General features: G+C 48.9%; 3 protein-coding genes across 8 annotated transcripts in view; 2 read left to right on the top strand and 1 right to left on the bottom strand.

Moving 5' to 3' along the window:
* Positions 1-19,116, top strand: part of LOC125957911 (neurexin-4) — a 19,310-nt gene extending 194 nt beyond the window's left edge. For 2 of the 6 annotated variants that reach the window (XM_049690945.1, XM_049690944.1), the window contains exons 2-9: positions 79-483; positions 5,081-5,200; positions 12,373-12,569; positions 14,145-14,286; positions 14,351-15,242; positions 15,437-16,986; positions 17,053-17,712; positions 18,170-19,116. In XM_049690945.1, the coding sequence (XP_049546902.1) occupies positions 402-483; positions 5,081-5,200; positions 12,373-12,569; positions 14,145-14,286; positions 14,351-15,242; positions 15,437-16,986; positions 17,053-17,712; positions 18,170-18,360 (3,834 nt within the window). In that variant the 5' untranslated portion in view covers positions 79-401 and the 3' untranslated portion in view covers positions 18,361-19,116. Of the gene's footprint in view, positions 484-5,080; positions 5,201-12,372; positions 12,570-13,425; positions 13,623-14,144; positions 14,287-14,350; positions 15,243-15,436; positions 16,987-17,052; positions 17,713-18,169 lie in introns of those variants that run through there. The other 4 variants (XM_049690943.1, XM_049690942.1, XM_049690941.1 and 1 more) reach the window with 4 other exon arrangements.
* Positions 5,207-9,842, top strand: LOC125957938 (L-aminoadipate-semialdehyde dehydrogenase-phosphopantetheinyl transferase). Its single transcript, XM_049690993.1, has one exon. It carries the CDS (start codon positions 8,738-8,740, stop codon positions 9,620-9,622), a length of 885 nt encoding a protein of 294 aa, XP_049546950.1. The 5' UTR covers positions 5,207-8,737; the 3' UTR covers positions 9,623-9,842.
* A 2,296-nt stretch (positions 19,117-21,412) lies between the features above and the next one.
* On the bottom strand, positions 21,413-22,461 carry LOC125957939 (uncharacterized). Its single transcript, XM_049690994.1, has 4 exons — positions 22,268-22,461; positions 21,929-22,203; positions 21,675-21,845; positions 21,413-21,601 (listed from the first exon to the last, which is right to left on the bottom strand). The coding sequence occupies exons 1-4, from the start codon at positions 22,431-22,433 to the stop codon at positions 21,413-21,415; spliced, it is 801 nt and encodes a 266-aa protein (XP_049546951.1). The 5' UTR covers positions 22,434-22,461.
* Positions 22,462-27,500: the final 5,039 nt, after the last annotated feature.

The raw sequence follows: 27,500 nt of genomic DNA, 5'->3' as shown, positions 1-27,500 counted from the left end.
ACCGCCGCCACCGGTGGCTACCGAGGAGCCCTCGTGGAGCGCCACATTGTGCAACAAATTCCACCCTTTTTCTTCCAGCAGCCGTGCATTTTCCGCGCTTGTGTGTGCTTGTGTGTGTGTGTGCCATTATAGGTTTCTTAAGGGTCTGTTTGTAGCAGCCACAAAGTAGTTTTGTGAATTGTCGCGCGAAGAAAACCAAGCCAGAAGAGTAGATTGCAGGTGTGTCATTCGCGCGGTGCGTGTGAAAGCGAGCTAGTGTTTGTGTGCGTGTGTGGCGACGGCGCCTACCTTGCATCGTAAATCCCTGTCCTCACGCATTTCCAGCCAGCAGCGTGCAATGTGGTACCGAGTATAGTAACCTGCGAACATCGAGACAGTGACTCCACGCAGCCGCCTTCATAATGGTGCAGCAAATTTCCAGGTGGCCACGGATGGCCACAAAGATTGTTCTTATGCTTGCCGCCGTTAGCATAACTTCCGCAGGTAGGTACGCGCGTGAAGACACGCAGACACACAGCCTGTTTAGGGCGCAGGGGAAGGAAGAAGATGAAGAGAAACGTGTTGCGTTGATCTTCACGGCGGCGTGGTTGGTGTTGGTGCTTCGCATCCACCTGGCCAGCGCCCCAAAAGCACCTCGCTTTGCTGTTATGCTCCGTGGGACTGTTAAATGGTGCTATGCGTGTGTATGCGTGATCGTTGCGATCGTTCTACTTCTCTCCCCTGGTAGGTGAAGGGAGAGAGATTCTATTTTAATGAATGATTTCGGCCCATGATGCGAATGCCCGACGGTTGTTTGTAAACAAATGCTGAATCTTCTTATCACTGGGAGGCGCGGCCAGCCACATGCCCTTGATTCGCTTATCTAATCAAAGAGCATTTGCTGTACTTGGCTGGGAGGTGGCATCGAAGTATGCCGTGATGGGGATGGTCGCGATGAGTCAACCTGTGTGCTGATCGCTGGTGGTGACGACGATGATGACGTCGCCGTGAATCGTTGTGGTTGTGTTGTTTGTGGTTTGTTTTCACTCTCCCCGCCCCACCCCGAAACGGTGACGATCGCGATCTTGCGCTAGTCGTCGTGAGGCTTTTCAGGGCGTGTTTCGTGGCTACCAACGGTGATCTCTCGGGCTTGCACCGTTCTAAACGATCACGTTCAACATTATTCAACATTGGCTAACAATTGTTTAAGAACAGACTGAAACATGCAAAGCAGTTTTGATGAGGTTTTCTTTTTTACGAAAGCAGAAACAGCTCGATGGCCAAGATCGATGAAAAGTTGTAGCACAGTGACCACACAACATGTTAAACACGAAAACAAACAAATCGCCACAGATGATGTGGTGTTATACCGATGTTCGGTTAATTAGACTATCCATCTTGCCGTTCCCGCACCCCAGAAATGACCCAAAACAAGCATTTCCGATGGTAGATAGATGAACGTTGTTAGAGTGATGCGTTTGCCAAAGCGCGAACGACGGCATGCGTTGCCGCTAATCCGGTGGCTGTGGCCGATGTTGGAAAACCTTAAAATAGCGAAAAGATGTCGCGCACATGTCTGTGCTCAGTGCCGAGAAGTCGGGACATTTACCGGTCGAGACACCCACCGGACCGTGTAGACCAGGTAGACACCGAGAACCGACGACGACGACGACGAAAACGACCGGGTGTCTCACTTTAATTGTTTTTAGATGAACAAAGATGGTGGAGGGTGACGCATGGCGCCGCCGTAACGTACAGGCGGCATGATTCATCTCCCATCGTCCACCGTGACCACTACCTGAAGCGACGAGCGAACACGTGGCAGCGCATCACATACTACTCCGATGTCCAAGAAGTCGCTGCTGTCATACTAGAGTGTCGTCGCTGTTCTCGGATGCTGCGCAGACGAGCGAACGCTCTCGTCCTTGCGAGCGCTGTGGAGCGCATGCACCACACCAGATGAAGGACTCGGGGAGTGGGGGAAAGCCAGCCAGAACGTACCGGCGAAAACTAACCGGAAAGGTCCCGGTGCCGACCCGCGGTATACGATGACGACCGGGGTATAGCCGGCATTTTCGACGACGAAAACGCCGGTCAGAAAAATCGATAATCTCTTATGCGGAACATGAAACAGAACCCAATGGCATCCCCGGTTTTCCGATGCTCTTTTCGCTAGCACGAGGCAAGTGGCCCTCGATTACGATACATTACGGATGATGGTGGCACGTGCGACGAAAAGAGGGGCATGTGTGAAATTTGTTTTATCAAAAAAACCGACCGGCGGCTCTTCTTTGGTGAGTCTTTTTATGTCCTCAAGCCGTCCTTTTGTCGCATTTTCCCACGAAAATTGATGGTCGACACGTGCATTCGCGTGTTTTCGGTGACGGATCAATGTAAACGTTTTTTTTTTTCATTTCCTTTTCATTTGCATTATTATCTTCGATATGGTGGTAGAGCCTAATAAGCTGAGGGATCAAATAACTCCTTTTGACCGTTAATTCGCTTGATGGCACCGATTGTACCCGGTAACTAGAACACCACGAAAAGCAATGCCTACTCTGTTGCAAAACATTTTCACGTTTCCGGAGAACCAAAGCACCGGAATCGGCCAGATGGAGCGTAGTCCTAGTATTGCTACTAGTTGGTTGTTTTTTTAATTTATTCCAAAGCATACTCGAAAGTTGCCTGTTGTGCAAACACACACACACATTCAACTTCAGTGGCGATTTCCACCCCTTTGTAGTGTACCCCTTGGTCGTATTTTCCGTTGTCCTCGGTCATGGTTGGCATCGACGTCCGGAACCGGGACCGGGGGTCGGAAAGTCGTCGCCAAATTCAATATTCATTGCGGCAAAGCAATGCACCAAGCCGCCACGCGACACCATCCAAGATTTGCTACCGTCGTCACGGCCTGGTTGTGGTTGATTTGTGTTGCAGTCCAAACACACCCAATCCAAGACAACGACGGCGACGACGACGACGACGTGTTGCTAACGACGGCAACACTGCCGACCGTCTTCTTTATTGGACGGGTTTTCACTAGGAAACCTAGCAAAAACCCCTTGCCCGTTGGCCTAGAGGTGGTGGCGGCGGTTGGTGGGGTGTGCCAGTCCTGTGTCGACCCCTTTTTTGTTGTTTTTATGCTTTCAAATCGACAAAGCAACGCAGCGCAGTGTCCCTACTGGCCGATATATTCTGGGGTGAGAGCCAACCCTTGAGGCGGAGTGCACACCACAATACCGTTGACAGGGTGGAAAACGCACGCAGGGAAAACTAGATTGATTTGTGCGAGGAGGGGAAGTCCTGGTGTAAGCTAGACGGCGGCCCCGAACGGCATCGAGAAGGGTGTCCCCGCAGGCTAGAATCGAGTACGAATTCGAGCAGTCCCTGCATAACATACAACAAATCCCTCCATAATCTTAGGTTCGAACCCTGCATAGCGAAATGGTCAATGCTCATTATGGAGGTCGTCACTCATTCTCGAGCAGTTCTGCGCCTGTATTAGTGTCATGCACGTCGTAGTGGTGTGCGTGTGATGGTACCCCCTAGGTTCATCCTTCCCCCGCCCCTTCCTATGTTCCTTGTACCCCCACCCCCCTAACCCTGTTTCGGATGCACGCATAAAATACTCCGAAGATTTAATTTCATTTTAAATTTTTTATTGACACTTTTTAACAACACTTTAGGTACATCACAACAGCTAGGTCGCAACACTATACTTACCCGACTCGTTTACCGCTTCCTTCGTTGGTCGTCTAAGGTGGCCGATCAAGGACATTCGGTCGCCCGTATACGACTTGCAGCTCACGACGCGAAGGTGGCTGAAAATACACAAAAAAGGATATTATTCACTTTTATAACACATAAATCACTGTTATCACTGCTCACAAACACTTTTTACTTACCGCAAAACTATTCCGCTGCCCGAAGATGCACGTACAGAAAACGTTTTCGTTACGTTTTCGGAAAACGTTTAACACGGCTCGATTCTATCACTGACTGATTTTTTAACCACAGCCTACTCAAGATCCAGTACGGTTTACGCTTCAAACTCGATCGCATACAGATGCATTCGCGTTGAGCACCGCGCGTATTTACACGGATGACTCTCGCGGAATCGGTGAAGAGCGAGACGGGAAAAAAAATTTGTCTTGAGCGAAAAGAGGACAGCACTAATAGAAGCGCGAAGAGCGAGTAAGGAAAGGAAATTTGCCTCGAGCCAAAAAAGGATAGCACTACGGTGCTCATCGACTTCCCCATCCGAGAGGGGAAGCTGCCCGCTGGGGTGTGCCTGTGGTGTTTGGGCACCCGATGCCCATTGCCTCAATTCGCACATTGTCCCAAGGGGGTTTGTGTCATTTTAGACTAGGATCATCGGGATGCATCCTCATCAGCTACTGATGCTGATACAAACACACGGACTGAAAGATGGTTCCGGGAGTGCAGTTTCAAGAGGTTGTTGTCTTTAACCAATAAACCGGACCGGAAAAAGGCTTTAACAAATTGCTTTTTGAAATGCAGTTCCTGGTGGTTTCCTCACAGGGGAATCGAAAATCAATTACTCGCCCTGTTGATAGCGCATCGTGTGTCACCCTTTTCCATCCGCGATCGGTCTGGAAAATGGGAACTTCTTCATATCGTTTAGAGGAGCAATAAAAGGAAATCGATTGGCATTTTACTGTGATCGACATTAAACGGTGTGGCCATTGGATGCTGCTCTCGATTCACTTCAGATCCTCTTGATACCGACGATGGCGGCGTCGCAGAAGCCAAACTAACACAAACGAAAAGGGGAATCGTTGAATTTGCTGGAGGAAACGATGACCAGCTTAATAACAAGAACAGAAGGGAGGGAACTTAGATACTCAGCAGTCCAGTTCGTTCGGACGGAAGCACCATTTTCCGGCCATTTCCTCATCAAAATTATGTTTCTTTTGGCCGGGGGAAGAGGAAATTGTTTTCCTTTGCGCGCGCTTCTGGTAAGGATGTTTGTCCATTAGCGAGTGAGCGGAAGCTGCCAAAACGGTCTTATCAAACGGGATTATCCGCACTCTCTAATCTTTTTCCCTTCTGTTTTTTTTTCTACCACTTTCTTTTACAGAATATTACCAAAAGGATTACTACTCCGAGTACGAGTGTAGCGAGCCATTGCTGGAGCATGCGGCCCTCTCGGCGACCTCACAGCTGCGCGAACGTGGACCAGAAAATGCTCGACTAAACGGTAAGCATACCTCGCGAAATCATCGAAAAAACGAACAACGTGTTCGTCCGCCATAGAAACAGGAGATATTCTTGATGTCAATCATCCGCTCACCTGGTGCCAATGACTGACTTCATTCGACCGTGCGCCAGCTTCTTCACAGTTTATGCCGTTTGGGTGAGGTTGCCAAGAGAAGACGCGGCAAAATTGTGTGTGGAACTGTTTCTTGTCCATCCTTCGACAGCTCGCTAAAGAATGCAACATAAACCAACGTTTTTTTTTATGGTTTATTCTGGCATAAATTTCCATCGTTTTTCCTGGTTTGGCACAAGAGAGACCGCGCGTCCGCGCAATGTTACGCCATGCCTAGAGACTAATAACGTGCAGGCACCATCTTGGAGAACCATATCCGATTTATGGTCTGTTTGTTTGACTTCGTGATCCCGGAGATCCGGGCTGTTTCCTTCCTCGACGACGTCCGCAGTTCCTCCTGGCACATATACACCTCACTTAGATCTAGGGTTTTGGGAGCTAGTTGTGTTCCTTATCATATTTGCCTCTTCCCATGTGTATATTGTGTATTTGTGTGACTCTCTCCTCTGTCTCTCTCTCTTCCCCTTATCTCTCTTCATCTCTCTTCGCATGTTCTATTGGTACATGTGCGCGTTTGTATGTTTTTTGGGTATATTTTGTTGCAATTCATCTGACCTTCCTGTGTTCTTCCTCGTGTGCTCTCGTGTTCCATTATGTTTGTTTTCTAGTAATTTATTTAAACAAAAACAGCTCCATGATCGGGTCCAAAAGTGTGAAGTTTATTTTCAAAAGAGTCAGAAAGTATTTTAACCATTTTAACCATTGCTCGCGCGCACACCAGATGGTTAGTGTAACCGCGTGGTGCGTGTTAGTGTGTCCATGGGTCGCATAAGTTGTGCAGCGTGGCTCGAGAAGCATCTCCGTGATCGATGGGGCGTCCGTTTTGCTACGGACACGCACACACATTTCCTGTTTGTCAGATATGCCTCTCTGGTCATGTAAGGTGCTCCGGTGCATTACATTGATTCCATTACCCCCCTCCTGGGTTGCTTCCACCATTGTCACGTGTCACCAACCCATATGGTACTAGTGTATCTCATCGTTTGGCACAAAACAGCTGCTGTTGGAGTGTGGGTTGAGGACAATTGCATTTCTGCGTCATGCCGCCAACTTCAATGAGGTCCGCAGTACCATCCCCAACACGATCCGATGACAGGACTTTCCCGGGACGTTATAACACGACCCTGCTGGATTGGATGGATAGCAGTTCCTGCGTTTGTGGGTGGTCGCTCCCGACAGAGCGTCATCTGTGCCAAAACGGTAATGGGGTGGCCTGTGCAATGGTTTATGTTTCCCACGACATCCTGCCTCGACTGGCAAAGAGAGTGTGGTGCAGTTGTGGGTGCAGTGACGCAAACCGTGACGGTACGGTACGGTCCAAAATCTCGTACATATGTTAATCAGCCGGCCATGGCATAACCAGACGCTAACGAGAGACGTGATCGTACTGAGCTGGGAGGCATAAAGATTGAAAGTACATTAAATCATTAAATCTCCGCTCCGAGACAGTACCATATAATCAGTGGCAGCGAGTGATTTGAATGGCCACTTGAGATCTCAAGTAGCACGACGCCTCCCGGAATATGCCCCCTGATGGTATCTTAAGCGGCTGCCCACTTGAAGTGTGATCGATTGCGGGATGATACTAAATGCTCCAAATCAATCGTTGTAATGAGCCACCCTTAAACCATGCTTGTTGCACTGTTTGGGCAACTCTAGAGCATCCATTTCTCTCCTTTAGCTTGTCACCAGCTGTGCAACACAAACTGATCTGTAGGCCGCCCGGTTACACAGCCGTACAGAAATAGAACGATTCTCCGGTATGTGGCGCAGTATGATTGATTGCTTTTCCTTCGCGTTTTTGGATGTGCAAACCCTCCGCCAAAGGCTGGTAACACGATAGGCACGCTGTTGTGTCGTTCGTCTCCCGTGCCAACGACCGACAATAGTGGTTTCTAGTTTTTGCCACTTTCTTTGAACCAGGCACGAGAGAACCATTCGGTGATTCATTCTGCGTTCCAGGAGTAGCAGCTGCCACAGATGCGCGAACGTGTTATCGCCTTGCGGGGTCCCCCCCTGGGAGAGGGTTATTATGTAAATTATCGGCAAAAACGGCATCGAGGGAGCAGTGTTGAGGGCGGGCACTTGTCGAATGAGTTCGCCTTATTCTGCGAACCACATTTACTATCAAGTTTACGCGAGTGTGGGGGTGGTTAGTGTGTACTCAGCAGCGCGCTGATGGTAACATATGCCAGCAGCGGCACGACATTGTCGCGACGGTTCGCTGTGCACAGGATATCAACGGTGGATATTAGCCGTGTGTGTATCCATTTCGATACAAGCTTTGTAACCGAACGCTAATGTGAGAAGGAGGAATTAATTAAGCCGCTTCTTCGCGCACCATTAGGATATTCTGTTTTGTCGGTTCGTAGCACACAGGCCACGCCACGGTTTGGCCGTTACGTTGGCTTCATACTAAATCTGCTCAACAGATTAGTACCACCACGACCTTAAGGTGATAATACGGTTGACGATGGTGTACGAGCACCGCCGGCCGGACATGATTGGGTGTTTGCCGCGCGCGCGCTGGTAATAAAGAGCGGACCAAAAGGTCAAGCTGCAATTGGTGGTGGGCACGTTGGTGCTGTTGGTGCTGCTGGGTAACCCACATTTTGTCCGTCCGTTAACACTTGTAGGGCGTCGCATGAACGTCCGTGTATCACGGTCAATCCTGATCAATTATGACCACGCGGCGGCGTCCATGCGGGGAGGCGACGGTTTTTAACGGTTTCCGTGGCCCCCGGGATGATTCATCTCACGAAGCGCGATAGTGAGCTGGGTGTTTCTCACTCGATGAACTTCGCCGTGGCTCCGAAGCGTGCAGGTTGTGTTGAAGGTGTCTAAAATAGGCATTTTGAGCGTTTAAACTCACAACGGGATAGTAAAAAGGAATAATTTCCATGTAAGACACGCGGCACATTACATAAAATATCGAAAAAAATCGAAAAAAGGCTGCTAGAGCGTTGAAGCAGGCCTTATAAACGGGTCTGGCGAACTGCTCGAAAATTTCGCCCTGGTTTGCCCGAATTATCGTCGAGTGTTTTTTATTCCTGCACTCTTGTTTTGGAAATACGGCCGAGTTCAGGGAATCGCTGTGAAAAAGTGTGAATTTTTAAGTAACTTTAAATTATTCCGTGCGCGATTACAATAACCTGCACTCCCGTGGTCGTTCTCGTTGGAAAAGTTGCGATTGCAGCTGTTAATTGCTTTGTGTTGTGACTTTGGCAACCGTTTTGGAAATATCCGGATCGTTTCTGGACCCGCGATCCGGATAGTTTCTGGAAAACCATGGTCGTGCTTCTCCGTGGCCACACGTTGTAATCTCAATTGTGTCGATACACAATCTCGCACATTCGCTGTGCCTACAATAAACACCGAACACGTTCAGCAAAACACGGCAACAGGATGTCGTCACTCCGGAATGGGGGACACCACGTCCGGTGGGCGTTCGATCTTGGTAGCTGGCGACCGACGGCGGCTGATCTGCTGCTGGCCACCTCCTGCATACAGCCCGAGGAGAAGTTGCGGCTGTCGCGGTTCGTCTTTCGGGACGATTTCAACGCTTCGCTCATCGGACGGCTCATGATGCGGCGCTTCGTGCATGTGGCCACCGGACTGCCGTACAACGAGATCACCTTCGGCCGGGACTCCAAGGGAAAACCGTTCCTCAAGAACTCCGGCGTGACGGTAGACTTTAACGTGTCCCATCAGGGTCGGTATGCGGTGCTCGCTGGATTGTCCATCGGGAAATGTCCCCTCGAAGATGGCCCACGGCCGAAAATCGGCATCGATGTGATGAAGATCGAGTACGGTGGGGGCAAATCGTTGGACGAGTTTTTCCGTCTGATGACGCGCAACTTTTCGGACGAGGAGTGGCAATACATTCGGGGTCGACCGGACGACCAGGGGCGGCTGGAAGCGTTCATGCGCAACTGGTGTCTCAAGGAGAGCTACGTCAAGAACGTGGGAGTCGGCATAACGATTGATCTGCGAAAGATCAGCTTCCACATACGGAACGAAACGTTGGCGCGCGATCGCGTGGCGTACGATACAACGCTGCGTGTGAATGACGAGCCGGCACGCGATTGGAGATTCGAGGAATCGCTGATCGATACCGATCATTGTGTGGCCGTTTCACTGGAGAACATACCAGCGGAGGAGGATCTGAGTCGCAACTGCTTCGAGCTGATCGATTTTAACACCCTGATCGAGGGCCACCGGCCACTGCTGGCGATCGATGAGGACTACTGCGATGGTATTATTAACAAGGAGTACAAGAAATCTCATTGAGGGAGTAAAACGGAGAAACTCTGTCTAAAAGACAGGTGGATGAGAAGAAGGGTACGGTTATTCCGGTGATGGGTGATATTGTATTGTTAGGAACACGGCACAGCGCACTGAATCGCAACATTTGGCCATAAGCATTTAAGGAGTTTTCTCTTACCGTTACGCGCATCTCTTTTCGGTAAATATACTTATACACGTGTACGGTTTTAGTACTACCAATCGACTGGTCTGTTACAAGATAAGCGTATGACCTCATCCTCGGCGTCGACAGAGCCGCAGGGCGGCGTTGTTTAGTGGTGACCTAAAAAGAAAGAAAGAAGAGAGGTAAGGATGAGCCTTCCGATAATGTTGGCAATAAATACTGCCATTCACCATCCTCTGGCCCGGCGGAGGACGCTAATGGTATGAAACATGCGAGCAATTTCCTCAAAATACCTTACCAACCTGCGGACAAACAAACGGCCGTTTATCACCTGTCGTCGTCGTCGTCGTCGACGGCGCACAGGATATCCCCCTTCTACGCCTTTTTTCCTTTTGTTTTTGGCAAACGATTCTGTTGGATCCATAATGTCCTACCAGAGGTTTGTTTGCAATGTCCTCCCCGGTTTGGTGAATGTCCTGGTTGCTTCTTCCCACGGACATGTCATGGTTCACTGCCTTGCCTACAGGCTCGCCCCCAAAAACCAACTCGCGACACGCGATGCCACGTTACAAAGGTGCCACCGCGACCTGTCCTGCTGTGGTTTTGTGCGGTTCGGTTCACCAGCAATCCTACACCATTCCGGTTGACTATCTGGCTGCAATAAACACGCAAAAAACGAGGGTAAGTTTTCCGAAAGACACCCGCTTCTGCCGAACGCCAGCCATGAGTACGGATTTCTCCTTATCTCAACATGCCAATCCTGGTATAAACGAACTAGAACGAATTCTCTCAGATGCGCACTTGGAAAGTACGTTTGTAGCATGTGCCCAGGCGTCAATTGTGGTCTTATCTGATGAGAACGATCTTGGAAGGGTCGTGATGCACCCTGTTTCGCGCTGCAGTGGCTCCCGTATGGTTGGCATGCAACTCCAACACCCGCACGATGGCTGATAGTATCGTTTGACTCCCGGCTGGTCGTTTGTTGGAAACGTTTTTTTACTCGTAAAGCGATAAATCGGATAACTCACCGACGAGGGCTACGCTTGGGCATGAATGAATGTATTTGGAATTCGAATTACTTTCCGCTCTCTCACTAGACGATTAAAATGCTTCTCGAGATCGCGACGAGGACCCAGGAATGTAGTTTCCTGATTTACAACGTAAAATGTACTCCATGTCTACTAGATCCTACGACTGCCGGTCCAAAGTTAATTACTATTTTTACGCTTGTTTGTCGGGGTAGCAGTATGCCATGTATCCGCATTGCATATCCGATTGCATCTTATCGATATGTTGCGGCTCTTCTCTTCACTACTCTGCGCACTCATCTGCCAACAAACATTAAAATGGGTCTATTCGTTTATGAGCTTGCTGTAATGCTCCGTTCTCCGTAGATTGTGCCATCTGGCACCAAGCCATTCGCCGTCCATGTCGTGTCCTATATTGATTTTTGGCTGCCTTGCCCAGACGCACGCCACGGCCATAAGTTCATGCGAATGGTGGCGCCTAGCTTCTGTGCCAAGACTGAAGAAACAGCTAACAGACACACGCAGAAGTTTGTTCGATGATGCGTGACACACTGGCTGGAATTATTAGTAGCCGCCCTCCCGGGAAAATGATGGTCCGTTGACGGTCTGCTCATCATTCGCGGACGATTTATTGGACCATTTCCGTTGGATCCACTTCGAACGGTGGTGGCATAAATTAACCTGGATTCGATTACCACCCTCTGCTGCTCTGCTCTTCGCTTCGTCGGTCGAAAAAGGGGAAGGGTTGTAATCCTTTTTGAACGACGTTTGTTGACGCCACAAATTATGTTTCAATTTTTGGTTGCCCGATATTGATCGGCAGCATACGTCCTCTCCAGATGGCGGTGAAAGGGAAGTCCTTGTGGCGTGTGTTGAGGGACACACTCTTTCTCAAGCCCCTTCTCGATTGTAAAGTGTTACGATGCGATACGATCGCTGCAGGATCACTCTTCAAAACTCGAGCGGCAACCGACCGTTGGTTCGTATTCCCGCTGATCCACTCACACACAAACGCGGCACTCCCTCTCGTCTACATCATAATCCTCGAAGTGTGAGATGCACATACAGAAAAAGGGGGCAAAATACGGGGAGGTTCAACATGAATGTTTTAATGGTTTATTGTTAGAAAGGCTGCTCCGATACAAAGGAATCCACATCGAGAAATGATGAATTTGCTTCCCATGTGCTACGTGTCGCCACCGGAACGCCATTATCGCGCGACCTCTCGAGTTCCCACTGCTTCCCTGTTCGTGTGCTTACAGCGTCCCCTTTTTCGGGACAAAACGCGTCGCACAAGGCAGGCCAGGGGTGAGATAATCGGTTAGAGAGAGTCGAATTGATCCTTGCGACGGAAGCAGAGCAGATCAATTATTATCCGAGGAAGAGTGGGTAGCCCTGAGGGGCGGAATTCTTGTTCTCATCATACCATCGTGTTCGCTCCGTTGTGTCGCTTATTGTGGTCGCTTCTTCTGCATGCTGGTATTACTCTTCTGGGGCGCTCCTTGCTGTTGTTCCTGTGTTCTGTGTCATGTGTCACCAATCTTTCTTCCCATTACTTCTACGCTTCCACATTCCCCAAAAAGGTGGCTCTACGTGGACCGCACAGCAGTCCGACTTCGATCAGCAGTTCATAATTGATCTGGGCGACGTGCGCAACATTACCCGCATCGAGACCCAGGGCCGGCCGCACAGCAACGAATATCTGACCGAGTACAGCATCAGCTACGGTTTCAACGGGCTCGATTACATCGACTACAAGGAGTCGGGCGGTAACACGAAGGTAACGGCAAACCGGCACAGACATCGACTGCGACTCTTCATCGCGTGCTGCTTCCATCCCTTCTCGATACCATCCTTCATTCCATCATCATCTTGAGTCCTTTTCTGCATCGACTTCTTCTACTGCTTCTTCCATCCATGTCTTTGGTGTGGTGAATGGGTTTGTTGAGGTGTGTGTGTTTGTACGTTTGTGTGTTTTGGTTTGCATTAATAACACATAATCCACTTTGGCTGATAATGTTTTGGGCAGTTACACTTGAAAACTTTGATCACATATCGCGCATCTCTCTCTCTAACACCTTTCGTCGTTGGTTTCGAGTGTTTCCGGTGGTACTTTCCATTTCTAACACGCCTTTCTTGGCTTTCTCATGTGGTTCTTGGCTTCATGGGTGAAGGATACCATTCTCGTTAGTCTGTACATAGCCATAGTATGGCCTATAGTAATATATTTCAGCAGCTTCATCAACCGGACAGAACAGAAGTGTGCGAAATGTGGCGCAGATGGGCGATCAATACTCATGAATGTGATTCGATGCGCCGCATCCGGAAAGCTAATCATTAACGACGCCGCTAATCTGAAAAATAAAACTTTTCTTCTTCCCCTTTTCTCTCTCTCTATCTCTCTGGCTGCCAATATGCTCTGTGGGGCTGTGGATACGGATCCTCGGGAACTAAAACAATACCCACCGAAAAAAAACGATACAAAAATCGAAAAAAAACAACTAACCTGCGTTGCGGCGCATTTGGCGAATGGATTTGATCTTTTTTTGTTGCGGGGTTTTGGGGATTCCCTTTCCCACGACGACTAACACCTACCTCCCCCGAACCCGAACCCGAACATTCCAAATGCACACCAGGCCGATCCGCATGGACACCGATCGAGAACACGTACTTCCATTTCCTGACGATCGATCTGGGCGATCGGAAGATGGTGCGCAAGATAGCGACAGCGGGCCGGGCTACGACCAGCGAGTGTGTGACGGAGTACATCGTCCAGTACTCCGACGACGGTGAGCTGTGGAAATCCGTCACCGACAGTAGTGGCGAGGAGCAGGTAAAGTCGAGATGGAGACGAGAAGGCGTCTTTCTGTGTCTGTGTGTCTATTATTTGGCGTTGCTACGGAGAAGACACCAACCAACCAATGTCCCTAGTGCGTGTGTGCCTGCCTCGTGTCCCTGTGATGAAAAAGCCAGGAAGTAGTCGTAGTAGTCGCTGAAGCATCCTGCCTTTCCAGTTTCCCAGGAGGAGTTATTGATCTGAAGCGCCTAATACCTTATCCGTTCCCAGTTGCAGCTGATCGCTTACCGGTCAGAGTCCCTTCCACCCTTGCTAGTAAACTTTAATAAGCATGTGTGTAGATGCTAGTAAACTTTAATCCGATTAATCAATCGCCCTAGAATGCTAGAATGTTGTGCTAACTCCGTTAACTTTTTGTGCTCCTTGATGATGTAGTTGCTCCCACCAACACTTCTGTCATATCCTTCTCCTCTTGCTGTTCGTGATCGAGCCGCCGTTTCGAATGAATTTTTTTGATATGATACTCACTTTACACCTTTTTCGCTTTGTTGCGTGCAGCTGTTTAAGGGTAACAAGGACGGTGATACGATCCGAAGGAACTCCTTCGAGGTGCCCATCATCGCCCAGTGGATCCGCATCAATCCGACACGGTGGCAAAATCGGATCTCATTGCGTGCGGAACTGTACGGTTGTCATTATGGTAATTTCGCAACCGTTGAGATAGTATACACTGGGTGTTTTAACATATCTCTCTCTTCTTTTAGAATCGGAAAGTGTCTACTTCAACGGTAGTGGTCTGGTGCGGTACGATCTGTTGCGTGATCCGATCGCTGCTACCCGAGAATCGATCCGGTTCCGTTTCAAGACGGCACACCCAAACGGTGTACTGCTGTATTCACGCGGCACTCAGGGAGATTATATGGCGCTCCAGATCAAGGACAATCGGATGGTGCTGAATTTGGATCTCGGTGCAAAGATTATGACCTCACTGTCGGTTGGTAGCTTGCTGGATGATAACATCTGGCATGATGTAATCATCTCGCGCAACCGTCGCGACATCATCTTTAGCGTCGATCGTGTGATCGTGCAGCGGCGCATCAAGGGCGAGTTCGATAAGCTTAACCTGAACCGCGAGTTCTACATCGGTGGCGTACCGAACATCCAGGAGGGACTGATCGTGCAGCACAATTTTACGGGCTGCATCGAGAATTTGCACTTTAACGCGACGAACTTTATCCGCGAGATGAAGGATGCGTTCTACGATGGGGAGCATTTACGGTACCGGATGGTGAACGTAAACTACAACTGCCCGGAACCACCGATCAATCCTGTTACATTCCTAACCCGTGGATCACACGCCAAACTGAAGGGTTACTACAGCTCGAAGTCGTTCAACGTGAGCTTCGCGTTCCGTACGTACGAGGAGAAGGGTTTGATGCTGCACCACGACTTCCTCATGGGTTCGGTGCAGGTGTTCCTCGAAGATGGAAAGGTGAAGGTGCGCATAAAGGATGACAACTACGAGCACAGCCCGGGCACGATACTGGACAACTATGAGCAGCAGTTCAACGATGGCAACTGGCATCATCTGATGTTGACGATGAAGAAGAACAATCTCGTCCTGAACATTGACGATCGACCGATGGAGACGATCAAGTGAGTTGTGTGAAACTCGGTCTACTGTGATTGAATGTTGCGTGATGGTTTGGTTCAGGGGGATGATTTATTCTTCGAATCAAAGTACTCATTGCTTTCGCATTCAGTCGGAGTGTTGCGGAGTGGACACCGTTTAGCGTCCCTTTTTGTCATTTATCTAATCACGTTTCTCTCTCTCTCTTTGTGCTTTACAGGCAAATCGATATTACAACCGGCACGCTGTACTACATCGGTGGTGGCAAAACAAAGGATGGATTCGTTGGTTGCATGCGCTCGTTCGCGATCGATGGTAACTACCGCATACCGACCGACTGGAAGGAAGAGGAATATTGCTGCAAGGGCGAGATTCTGTTCGATGCCTGCCACATGATCGATCGTTGCAATCCGAATCCCTGCAAGCACAACGCTGTGTGTAAGCAAACGTCGATGGAATTTACGTGCGAGTGTGCAGGCACCGGGTACGCCGGAGCCGTCTGCCATACACCAATGAATGCCCTCTCATGTACCGCGTTCAAGAACGTTCACGACGTAAAACAGCGACAGCGTATCGAGATCGATGTAGATGGCAGTGGCCCACTGGCACCGTTCCCGGTGACCTGTGAGTTCCACTCGGACGGTCGCGTGGTAACGGTGTTGAGCCATAGCTCAGAGCATACAACCCGAGTCGATGGTTTCGCGGAACCGGGCTCGTTCGAGCAGAACATTATCTACGAAGCCGATCTACCGCAGATCGAAGCCCTACTGAACCGTTCTACCGAATGCTGGCAAACGTTGTCGTACGCGTGCCGCTCGTCGCGCATTTTCAACTCACCTTCGGAACCGGAAAACTTCCGACCCTACGCCTGGTGGGTTTCGCGACACAATCAACCGATGGATTACTGGGCCGGTGCTCTGCCCGGATCGCGCAAGTGCCAGTGCGGTGTGGTCGGTGATTGTGTTGATCCGACCAAGTGGTGTAACTGCGATTCGAACAGTCTCGAGTGGCTCGAGGATGGTGGTGATATCCGAGAGAAGGAGTACCTACCGGTTCGGGGGTTACGGTTCGGCGATACGGGCACACCTGTCGATGAGAAGCTTGGCCGGTACACACTTGGTCCACTGCGATGCTCGGGTGATAGTCTGTTCAATAATGAAGTCACATTCCGTATTCCCGATGCGACCATCGATCTACCGACGTTCGATATGGGCCACTCGGGTGACATTTACTTCGAGTTTAAGACGACGATCGAGAACGCGGTAATGCTTGATTCGCGTGGTCCGACGGATTTCATACGGCTCGAAATAGTTGGTGGCACGAAGCTGCTGTTCGAGTATCAGGCCGGTACCGGTACGCAGAAAGTGTACGTTGAGATGAGCAATTGGTTAAACGATAATCGGTGGCACTCGGTGAGCGTCGAGCGTAACAGGAAGGAAGCGCGCCTCGTTGTAGATGGTTCTACGAAGGCGGAAGTCCGGGAACCACCGGGTCCGGTGCGTGCATTGCATCTAAATTCATCCCTAACGATCGGTGCTCGTCAGGATTATCGGGATGGATATGTTGGATGCATTCGAGCGCTTCTGTTGAACGGAGAACCGATCGATTTGCGATCGCACGCGGAACGAGGTCTGTACGGTGTGTCTCCCGGTTGCGTCGGTCGGTGTGAGTCGAACCCCTGTCTGAACAATGGTACCTGTACCGAGCGGTACGATGGGTTCACTTGCGATTGCCGCTGGAGTTCTTTCAAGGGTCCGATCTGTGCTGATGGTAAGAGGATCATCCTGCATCTCCTTGAGGGCATTAATTAGCAATTTCGCTTCTCTTTCCCAACAGAAATCGGTGTCAATATGCGATCGTCATCATCGATCAAGTACGACTTCCAGGGTGCTTTCCGGTCGACGTTGTCTGAGCGTATCCGCGTTGGTTTTACAACCACCAACCCGAAGGGTTTCCTGTTGGGTTTCTTCTCGAACATCACGCAAGAGTATCTGACGCTCAGTATCTCCAACTCGGGCCATCTGAAGGTTGTGTTCGATTTTGGGTTCGAGCGGCAGGAGCTGATCTACCCAGTGAAACACTTCGGTCTCGGCCAATTCCACGATGTGCGCTTCTCGCGCAAAGATTCCGGCTCCACAGTCGTGCTGGTGGTGGACAACTATGAGCCGCAGGAGTACAAGTTCGACATCAAGGATTCGGCTGACGCACAGTTCAACAACATCGAGTACATGTACATCGGCAAGAACGAATCGATGAAGGACGGGTTCGTGGGGTGCATCTCACGCGTCGAGTTCGACGATATCTACCCGCTCAAGTTCCTGTTCCAGCAAAGCCCCCCACCGAACGTGAAGGCCATAGGGGGTCCGTTGACGGAGGACTTTTGCGGTGTGGAACCGGTGACGCATCCACCACCGGAGCTGGAAACACGTCCACCGCCCCTAATCGACGAAGATCGGCTGCGCGATGCGTACGGTCCCAACACGGCCATCCTCGGAAGTAAGTTTGTGTTTGCGTTGCTCGGATTGTTTTTCATCCAATGAAACTGTGTACGCGGGAAATTATGGTCACGGGGTTGAAACGCACTAACCACGAGGCGGCTACACGACGTTGTTGTCCAAAAATACAAACTATCTTCGTTTGGCTATTAATAGGACTCTGTCTGCTGTTCAAATTTTCAAAAAAAGAGCTCACAGTTCTCCCTGACAGGTGGTGTCTACTGACAGCTTCCTTGGGGGTGCTACTGCGGCTTCTGACAGGCGTTCGTATCGGGCGCGAGTCACAAAACTCACAATTAAATTGTTCGGTGGGCGCTGGAACGTGCCGTTTCACATGGAGCATACGATTGTGAATTGGGGTGCATTATTTTTGATTACATATCGCTACTTAAATCAATCATGTTTGAGGTTTTCCCTAAATTCTATTTGAACCTATTTTGTTTCTCTCCATGCTATAGGTGTGCTAGCGGTGCTACTGCTGCTGATCATACTCGTCGCGATCCTGATCGGACGCTACATGAACCGTCACAAGGGCGAGTACTTGACGCAGGAGGACAAGGGTGCGGAGGCCGCCCTCGATCCGGATGAGGCGGTCGTCCAGTCGACTACCGGGCACCAGGTGACGAAGCGAAAGGAATTTTTCATCTAAACAAACCACGATCACCGAACACACAATCCTTGTGAGCCTTGTTGTAAATACTGTGAAAGTGTGTGTCTGTGTGCGTGTGAATGTGTTCATACGCGCTACGCCCGCAAAGGACGCCCAAGAAAGGGAGTGGGGGCGATTCCGGTGGCCTCCGTTTATCCGTTAAGCATGCGAAAAGTGAGCGAAATCGAGTGGCGCGGAAACGACAAACGATTTTCTTTAATTACTTTAGTTATTATTATTATCATTTCACACCCGTCCATTAATATGTACTTCGCGCGAACGCGATCGCCACGAAAGGTGATGAAGAACGTTTAATTGTTTTGCAGCAGTAGTGAATAGGAACAGAGAGCGAGAGAGAAGGAGAGACAAAGAGTGAAGAGGGGAGGGTGGAAGAGCCTTCCAATTTCCATTTCTGTTTTATCAGTTAAAAAGCTAGGCTACTACATGGAGAGGGAAGAAAAGAGCAAACGAGAGGAAACGAAAAGAATGTTGACAAAACCATCGCAGGAATTGCTGCCAAATTATTGAGCAGGTGCGGTACACCGGGACGAAAGCTCCTCTTTTTTTCCTTAATCTCTAACCCTTGATCTGCCAGAGGAATCTCTTATCTCAGTTAAAACAAAAATCACGAAGCAATCGAGCACCGAAAAGGAAAGGAAAGCAAAACAAGCGTTGGTAGAAGCGAATCAAATGTCCGACAGACAATGGCCACGGACAGGGCATTCGGAAGGAACCAATAAAATCATTTAGAAAGAATCGAACTGTTTCGCAATGAAGAAAGAGAAAAAGCAGAGGCGATATGGTCAACAAATCGTCCGGGGGTGTGAACAACGCGCACTTTCAAAGCTCTACGTTACTTGGATCGGATCGTTACTACGTTACTTGAATGAGCTGATTTCGGTATGAGGTAAAAAACTGCAGCGCTATCGAGACCTTGGCTTCGCTCCCGCTTTTCCTTTTTTTTCTCCGTAGTATTCACGAAAAAGAAGCGGAAATCTTCCGAACAGTCACGCCGGTCGTTCCCAAACAGAACTGGAATTTATTACTCGTTCGAGGTACATCTGCATCTTCCTTTATCTTCATCATCAGCATTTATAAAAACGAATCGATCGGGCACTAACATAACATTATCAAAGAATCATCCTTGTGGGTTTATAAATGAATCTATCGTCTAACGGAAGATCGAACACACGTACACGCACCATACGCAATATTGCCTTCGACGCGGTTGGAAACAATTGGTTAAAATACGCTCCTTCACGGCGGTCCCTTCTTCACTTCTTCGAATTGATCCTTCATTATTAATGGCTTCCACTGCTATTTGTTTCTACTCGCTCGTACACAATACTACGGCTTTGCTACGGTACGCACGTACTGCTACTATATGCACTCTCTCTTGCTCTCTTTCTGTCTCATTTTGATATATGTGTTCGGTCGTTTCGTCCTTTTCGTTTTAACCATATATTCCATATGTATTCCCACATTCCCTAAAAACGCATGATATATAACGTACACAGCACATCGCCATCGCCATCTTTTCCTACAAGACTTCAACGATCTCTTCTACACAGCACACAGCGCCTTCGAATCTAGTGAGACTAACCGGGCTCTAACCTCTAACAGGGAAGACCACACAACACGCGGACTCATACTCAATAGCTATGCGGAACACACTCCAAACCTTCGTTAACGCTAGTGTGGCGCCGAGCGACAAGATCGGTCAGAAGTCGAAGCCGTAGGGAGTCGGGGTCCCTTCCGGAAGGATATGGTCAAGTGGAACCGCGTTCCTCCGCTACATCCTTCTTCTTCTGCTACTACTGGTGGATATCATTTTGATTCCGCTGATCCCGTCGTTAGTTCAGCTAGCAGTTCCTGTCTACCGCTTCGTTTACGTATCCTCTGACCGCTTCCGTTTCTATCGTATTCCATAGTCAGTTCAGTTGTGTATTATTCATACCAACGCGCCTCCTTCTGCCGTCGGTTTTGAATGGTTTAATGGTTAATTTAATTTTAACTTACTACTCCTTATCCTCATCCTACCATGTTGCTACCGACTTGTTATTCCCTTTTGAAATTCTCCTTCAACTTGTTAGCTGGTTTGGTAGGGTTTGTGTACGTTCTGCTTAAATATTGGTTAGCATTTTTCCTAAGATTTATTTTTGTTATTTATTGTCTACACTCTAGCAAAAAGGGGAGTCCAGAAGATGCACACATTCTCACCCACACGATCAGCATGCTCTTCTCTCGCCCGCTTTTCGTTCTACACTTCGCATAAAATGCTGCCTTCCCGTTCAAAATGCTACCATGGAAACGAGCCACGGACTACCATTCTGCCATGCCTGTTACTACGCGATCAAGCAGCCGCAAGCCGCATCACCCGTTGCCCGTTGTCGTGTCGCGCGGGGGAATCTAGTTCACCGAATCCTAGTAGGCTGATATGGCGATGCCATCGGCATGCCCCTGCAGAGCCCTTTGGCCACTGAAAGAGCAAGTAAAAGATCCGCACAATCCTCCGTCAGTCGTGATCGGCGACGGTTGCTAAAAACGGTGTTGCAATAAAAATCACGCCATTCAGCGCGTGATAAGCGCGTATGCTTGATAACTGGCCGCAGCTTGGCCGGCTGGCCGCGTTTCCGTCTCGTCGGTTGCTATTGGATATGTAATCCTGCCTACTGTTACCCTGCCCGACCTGGTCTGGCCTCGTAAAACGGAAGAATCTAGGCGCTGACGACGTAACGCACACGGAACGATACAGCGCTTGGCCTCTTCTTTTTTTTTCTTTCTACTTTTGGCTTTGAATTCCCCCCCATCCTTTTCCATTCTCTTTGATGCGTACAAGGACGGTGGTGGTGGGTGGTGGTGGTTCGATTTGATAAAATGGTGGTTGGTTAGTTGGTTGGTTGGTTTGATTGTGGTGATCACACAATATGAAGGAACACAAATACATCTAGGTAGTCTAATCTCGGGTGGGAAGAGTGTTACGTTGCTGTGTTGCGAGAGTCTCGCCGTGGGGTAGCGAGTGACCTCCCCTGCTCGCTGGCCAGCTCCCGTTTTACAGAAACGAACAGATCGTGAATAATACTGTGACGACGAAGAACATGAGCGCCACATCGCGGCGCAGGTTACGATCCCGGTAGAACGGTCGCGTACTGAAGCTCTCGAGCCGCGTCTGACGCAACAGCCACAGGGGCAGCACCAGGTGCATCACATCCGGTATCATGAAGCCCAGATCCCGTACAACCTGTGCAGAAGAGACCGTGGTTAGAGACGGTGGTGTGAGATCGTACAACAACCGTGACGTCATCAATGCCTACCTGATGTGGATATCCTTCGCCCCGGAACACGTTTGATATGAACTGGTCAACACCACTGGCCATTATGTGGAGCAGCGCGATACCGACGATACTGAGCGTTTTGCGGGCCGTCACCTGATTCTCCGCGTTCGCCAGATGCAACACGAAGCTGGTTGATATGAGTTCGGTGATCTGTCGGTGAACATACACGAGAACAACATGATTAACAGGTGAGAGAGCTCTCTCTAGGATGTGGGGCAGGAATCAGAACTTACGGTGAAGAATAGCTGATGGTTCCACTGGTGGTAGTACTCGTCGTTGTAGTAGTTCAGATAAGCCCACCAGGCGTAGTAGTGGGAGAAAATCGAGAGCAGAAAGAGCACGATCATAGTGTAGCGTACCTTGCCCTGCAGCAACAGCTGCATCAAGTGCTTGGTGCATTCGTACAGCGCGATCACTCCGATCACGATCAGCAACCACATCTTCATCGTGTTTTGTGTTGCGTTGAAGTACATGTGCTTGTAGGACGCGATGCCGGATTCGTACGTGCCTGAGGAGAGGAAAGACACTATGAAAAAGCATGCAAGGAATTTTTCCGATTCTGGGGTCGTTACCTTTGAAGACCGTATCCCAGCAGGAGCAGGAACAGAACCGCTTGTCGACGAAGCGCGAATAGTTCTGCCAGAAGTACCACAGGACGGCGATGTGGGCGGGGGGTATGAGGGCTGGCCCAAGGCTACCGCACGCCCCCGGCAACCACCGAAACATGTCCATTCTCATTGCGGTGCCGGTTGTGCTATGCCCCTGCTGCTGCTACACGGAAAAAAAGCGGTTACTCCAGATCAAGAAGAAGTGTTACTGGTTGGTGTCTTTGGGAGCGACCATCAGATGGCGCTAATGTACGATGTGTGTGTGTGTGTGTGTGTGAGAGAGAGAGAGAGAGAGAGAGAGAGAGCGAGTCCTTGAGTGAAGCGTCATGTCTAGTAACCAGCATACTACACTTAATTTAGGTCAATATTCTATGCTACTTTGATGTATTTTGCGTTTTTCTTATCCGAGCAATATTTTTTATAATAACAATCTTTTTGAAAACAATCTAAAAAATCTAAACTAACTTGGATCAATAGTAGTGCGCGTGTGCAGCCCGCTTTAAGCGTGGAATGTATTTCGCGCTCCCTAGCAACTGGAAGTAATTTTCTCGCTTGACAGCTTCGCAGAACGAAGGACACCTTGCGCCCCCATTGCAACCATCGTCCTCTCATCTCCGAGGCTGGGTTTTAAGTGGCCACAGGAGGAGAAACTAAATAGACCGGGATCATTAACCAGGTTGCTGAGCGAGACTGAGATGTATGGTCGAGCGAACGTGACCCAAACAGCAGGACAACCCAGAGCAGGGCCAGGGTCGAAGAACCTGCCTTTAATTTCCTCCCTTTTTGCTCTCAGCTATTCCGGGGCGTGCTCATTCTGGAAGGGGGTTTGCCGCAGCAGCACGGCGCTGATTGAGCGCAGCGCCTTCACCTGGCAGCACAAGGCGCGAGGAACAAGCAGGAGAAACGTCATGAATGTATTCCAGAAGCATCCAGCGCTACTAATATTCCAAAAGCATTAGCTGCATTAGCCGGTTGGCTTTGATCTTTAAAACATTTTCTTCAAATGACTGTATGCTGTTTCACTTAATAGTATACAGCAACCAACCAAGAACACCACACAAATAAACCCATCAAATGCACGCTCCTCGGTTGGTGATTCTTACATTTAAAAATAGCGAAATTATGATTTAACCCTTTGCTTCTCTTCTTCTGGCCAGTGAGGAGAGGGAAGGGCGTTCCTAAAATACTAACTTTCCCCGCTTGAAATGCATTTTGCCAGGCGGCACCATCTTTAGGCGCTGGCACACCGCACCGTAAATGCAATTCCCGTGGAATGTGCCGCCGGCATGATGATGTTGCGTGCGTACGTGAATGGCTTGGCATTTGAGGGATTTTTGGGGGCATTTTTGTCGTCATCAGGTGCAGGCTGCTCCTGTGTAAGTGCATGTGCATCTCGAAAAAAGGGGGAGCAACTTTATAGCTGTCTAAAACTGCAACCGGTGCTCAAGTGGAACAGGTTACTAGTGCTCGTAAATATGTTCCAGATGCTCCTTTGTTGATGCCAACAAGTTTTAACATAACCACTAACAGCACCATCCATTAGACTACCACAAAATGCCAAAAACGTAAGCTTAACGGTTTACATGTCATGAACAATATTCTTCGAACAATAATTCTAAGAACGTGGCTTGAAGTGGAGTGAATAAAAAAGGTTCCTTTATAGACTTGTAACTGATTTGAAGTTATGTATTTTTCGTCAAAACTAATGATCCTAATTCAATCCACTATTTTTTTATTACTCCCGACTTTTACTCTTTTAAATATGATTAAACATTTTAATAAACTGTCGTTGCTGGCACGTACCATGTTAGTAGAGGATTAGTAAAAAAAAAACCAACAACTGCTTAAATTGCTCCTTTTCGGGTCCATTAGCATCTTTTTCTGTGGCAGCATAAAACCACAAATAAGAGGTGGATAAAACCACAAATAAAGGTAATTCGGTAAAAAATTGGTTCACTGATGATGGCAAATCAGTGGCCAAAGTATGAAAATGGAATCGCCATCTTCGCTGACAAATATGTCGGCCGATCTTCGAGCGACTGTCGACGAATGATGAACTGGATGAAAGCAAGACCCGGAGCATGGCTGCCTCTCGTCTCCCCGCGGTATCCACTACCGACCAGACGACACTTAATTACGACAAAGTGTTTTTAAGTGGATTTATTTTCGGCATTCCGACGCACGACATTTCCTGCCACCAGCCCTCATCGTCGCCGGAGTGTCCGACTGCGACTCCGACGGACACACATACACACACACACACACACGCGCGCGCGTTATGCGTCCATGCCATGAATGGGATAGGTCATGGTGCTTTGGTAGCAGCTAATAATAGATGCCATCCATTTCGCTGTCCGATCCGTTCGGTGTAAGGAACGGACGTGCGTGCGTGTGGATCATCCCTGGCCATTCGAAGCGTGACGTCTGCGGCACGGCGCATCTCGCGTCCGATCTGTCTCACCGACGACGTGATCACCTACTGCGGCACCAGGTGCACAGGTCGGTGGTGTTTTTTGCAGCTCTCTCTCTCTCTCTCTCTCTCGCTTTCTCTCTATCACTCTCTTCGTTCACTTCAAAGCCGTGCAGACGGCATGGCAAATGCCGGCGTACCTTGAAGTGCGGTGTTTCTTGAAGGTGCGAAATGCCCAAAGGAAATGGACCGTTTGCGTATTCGTAGCGTATCGATTTAACAACAACAAAGAGCCCTACAGAACCGTACAGTGCGCTAAAGGGAGTACTGCTGTTGCTGCTCCGTACAACTACTCGTCGGGGAATTACCCCGTAGTCCCGTGGGATGGTTAATGTTTTTTTTGTTGCTTTCGATTCCTAAAGTCAACTTCTTCGCAGTATCGATCCCATCGTCTCCCGGAAGTCCTTCGCAAACCGATTGATCAAGCAATCGGGACCACCTTGGGTTTATTTGAAGATACCGTTTTCAAATGGATATCAACATTGGTTAATAGAACACTCGAAACTAGTTCAATATAAGAAACGCCAATGGTGCTATTATTTGTTTTAAAAATCAACAAAGCAGATTCATAAAAAATCATAGAAAAACAATCTTCAATGCTACCTTTTAAATTATGCACAGAAAAAGTATTTTTTTCACTTCAAGATGATTGATCGTAGCAACAATGTTACGATAGGCGCCGACTTCGAAATCGTGAGTTTTGGGTAAACCGCTAGAAAGTCTTGAAATGCATTGAGTCATTTCGAGGACGCGCGGCACTACAAATTGCTTTGTTTTTGCCGATGTTGTTTCGAGGGATTTAACATTTTACGAATATATTCTTGAAAGGCTGATAAGTTTATCACTTACATACCACAAAACCCGTAATCCGGTCTCAATATGATGATGGACGAACAAGGACTGATTTACGATCAAACATTCGTTTGCAATCAAGGTCTACTCGGATCGTCCGCCAACGATTGAAACCTTGTTGGTAGTTGCCTAATAGCTCTAATGTAAAACAAATAAACAAGTATTGATATATCAGATTCCATTCATTGAGGACGATTGAATTCACAAGAAATATGGTTATACCGATAACCAAGCTACGTGTTTTCAATGCTTTCACTTGATCCAAGGATTGAAACGAACTCATCGTCTTGGTGTTTCACTTCCAAAAGTTACCAAGCCCCAACCGTTGCTCTCCAGGCCTTCAACCGTATTTATCTACTGCTTCAAGCATATTTATGATAATGTCCTAAACGCTCGTTACAGCATATGAAACCATTTGTGTACGATTTGAATTACGTTTTCAGTTTTGCGAAACAGCATCCAACGAGTGGACTGATGAAATGGCATATTAACATTCCTCCACAACCGATGGACCGAGGCCCAATCGAGGACTGGCAATTCCGGTTTTAATGCTATTTATATGTTGCAACCATGCCATCCTCCACCACCAGCATCATCATCATCACCATCAACGCCCTGAGGTGGCGTAGGTGCTGAAGATATGAGTGCAGTGCAGTCCGCAGCGGTTTCTGCAAAAGAAACACACACGAAAAGCGAAAAAAAGCAGCCGAAAAAGAAGCCGAAAGTCGATAAAACTGAACCTCATCATGATCACATGATGCTGGGGGAGGAGGCTGTGTAATATTAGGGGCCCAACGCACCGGTCCATACACCCGCCTGCCGTAGATGAAATGTTTACGAGCTGAACCGTTCGCTTCGGAGCCACAAGCCGCCACCGGTCGTGGTCGTGATGAATTATGACAAACCGCTGTGTGTGGCTGCCACAGACCTCTCTCTCTCTCGCTCTCTCTTTCGTTGTGGCCCCGTTGTCGGTGAATTCCGATTCCAGAGGGAATGCTCGTTGGCCGGCGAGCGGTTAACGCAATAAACGCCAACACACACACACGCGCGCGCGCGGCCTGGCTTTGGAGTTTATTTTTATCAGAGCGAAAGATTTATCTTGTCCTCGGGCACCACCTTTCGCGGGCACTCTCTTCTCCGGGACCCTTTCCCTGCTCCGCCTTCCTGCTGCCTATTTCTTAATCTTAAAGCACCACCATTTTGGCAGCGCAGGACGACGGAGCAGCAGGTGTGAGGCGAAACAGGGCGCCCGGTTTCGTTTACGTTTACTTTCGTTTGCCCGATTGTTTGTAAATGTTGCAGGTCCACCCCGCTGCTGGCCATTGGCATAGGGTGTGTTTGGTGTTTATGTTTCCATTTCCAAACGAAAAACGGACAGGACAGCGGTACACACGTCGGTCAGACAACCAGACACCGGCTGGGTGCTGGGTTCGATCTAAATCGATCGAAAAACCCACAACGAATGACGACAGTTCGCGAATAAAGTAAGTAAGCCACCCGAAGGTACACGGTTCTGGCTCGAAAAGTGGCCTCATCCGGACGTGTATGCGTGTGAGCGTGTGTGCGTATGCCACAAATAATACATCCGGCACACGCAGTTGGCCGGCGGCATCCAAAAAACTAAATAAAAAAAAAAACGATTCCGCCATAACCTCAAAACCATACCGGGCATTCTTTGGGGTTCTGGATTTCAAATTAAATTTTAAATATGCATGACCACCACCCCCCTCCATCGGCGGGGGCATCCTGAACACACACTCACACATAACGATGGCAATGGCATGCATTCCTACACCCGGGGGGGGCAAGTAATCGATTAGATTGCTTGGAAATCTAATTTGATCCTCTTCCTCTCCCATATTGCGATCTACTGGA

This window comes from Anopheles darlingi, chromosome 3, assembly GCF_943734745.1.
Source record: "Anopheles darlingi chromosome 3, idAnoDarlMG_H_01, whole genome shotgun sequence".
Classification (NCBI taxonomy): Eukaryota; Metazoa; Arthropoda; class Insecta; order Diptera; family Culicidae; genus Anopheles; species Anopheles darlingi.
Note: the sequence above shows the minus strand (reverse complement) of the source record. Positions and strands in the feature narration are given on the sequence as shown.

What these genes read in the sequence shown, in the direction of transcription:
- LOC125957939 (XM_049690994.1), bottom strand. Translation starts at nt 22,433, where the DNA reads ATGAGAATGGACATGTTTCGGTGGTTGCCGGGGGCGTGCGGTAGCCTT. An exon ending in CTGGGATACGGTCTTCAAAG is followed by an intron (nt 22,204 to 22,267) that starts GTAACGACCCCA and finishes TCCTCTCCTCAG; the next exon opens with GCACGTACGAATCCGGCATC. An exon ending in GCGAAGGATATCCACATCAG is followed by an intron (nt 21,602 to 21,674) that starts GTAGGCATTGAT and finishes TCTTCTGCACAG; the next exon opens with GTTGTACGGGATCTGGGCTT.
- LOC125957938 (XM_049690993.1), top strand. Translation starts at nt 8,738, where the DNA reads ATGTCGTCACTCCGGAATGGGGGACACCACGTCCGGTGGGCGTTCGAT.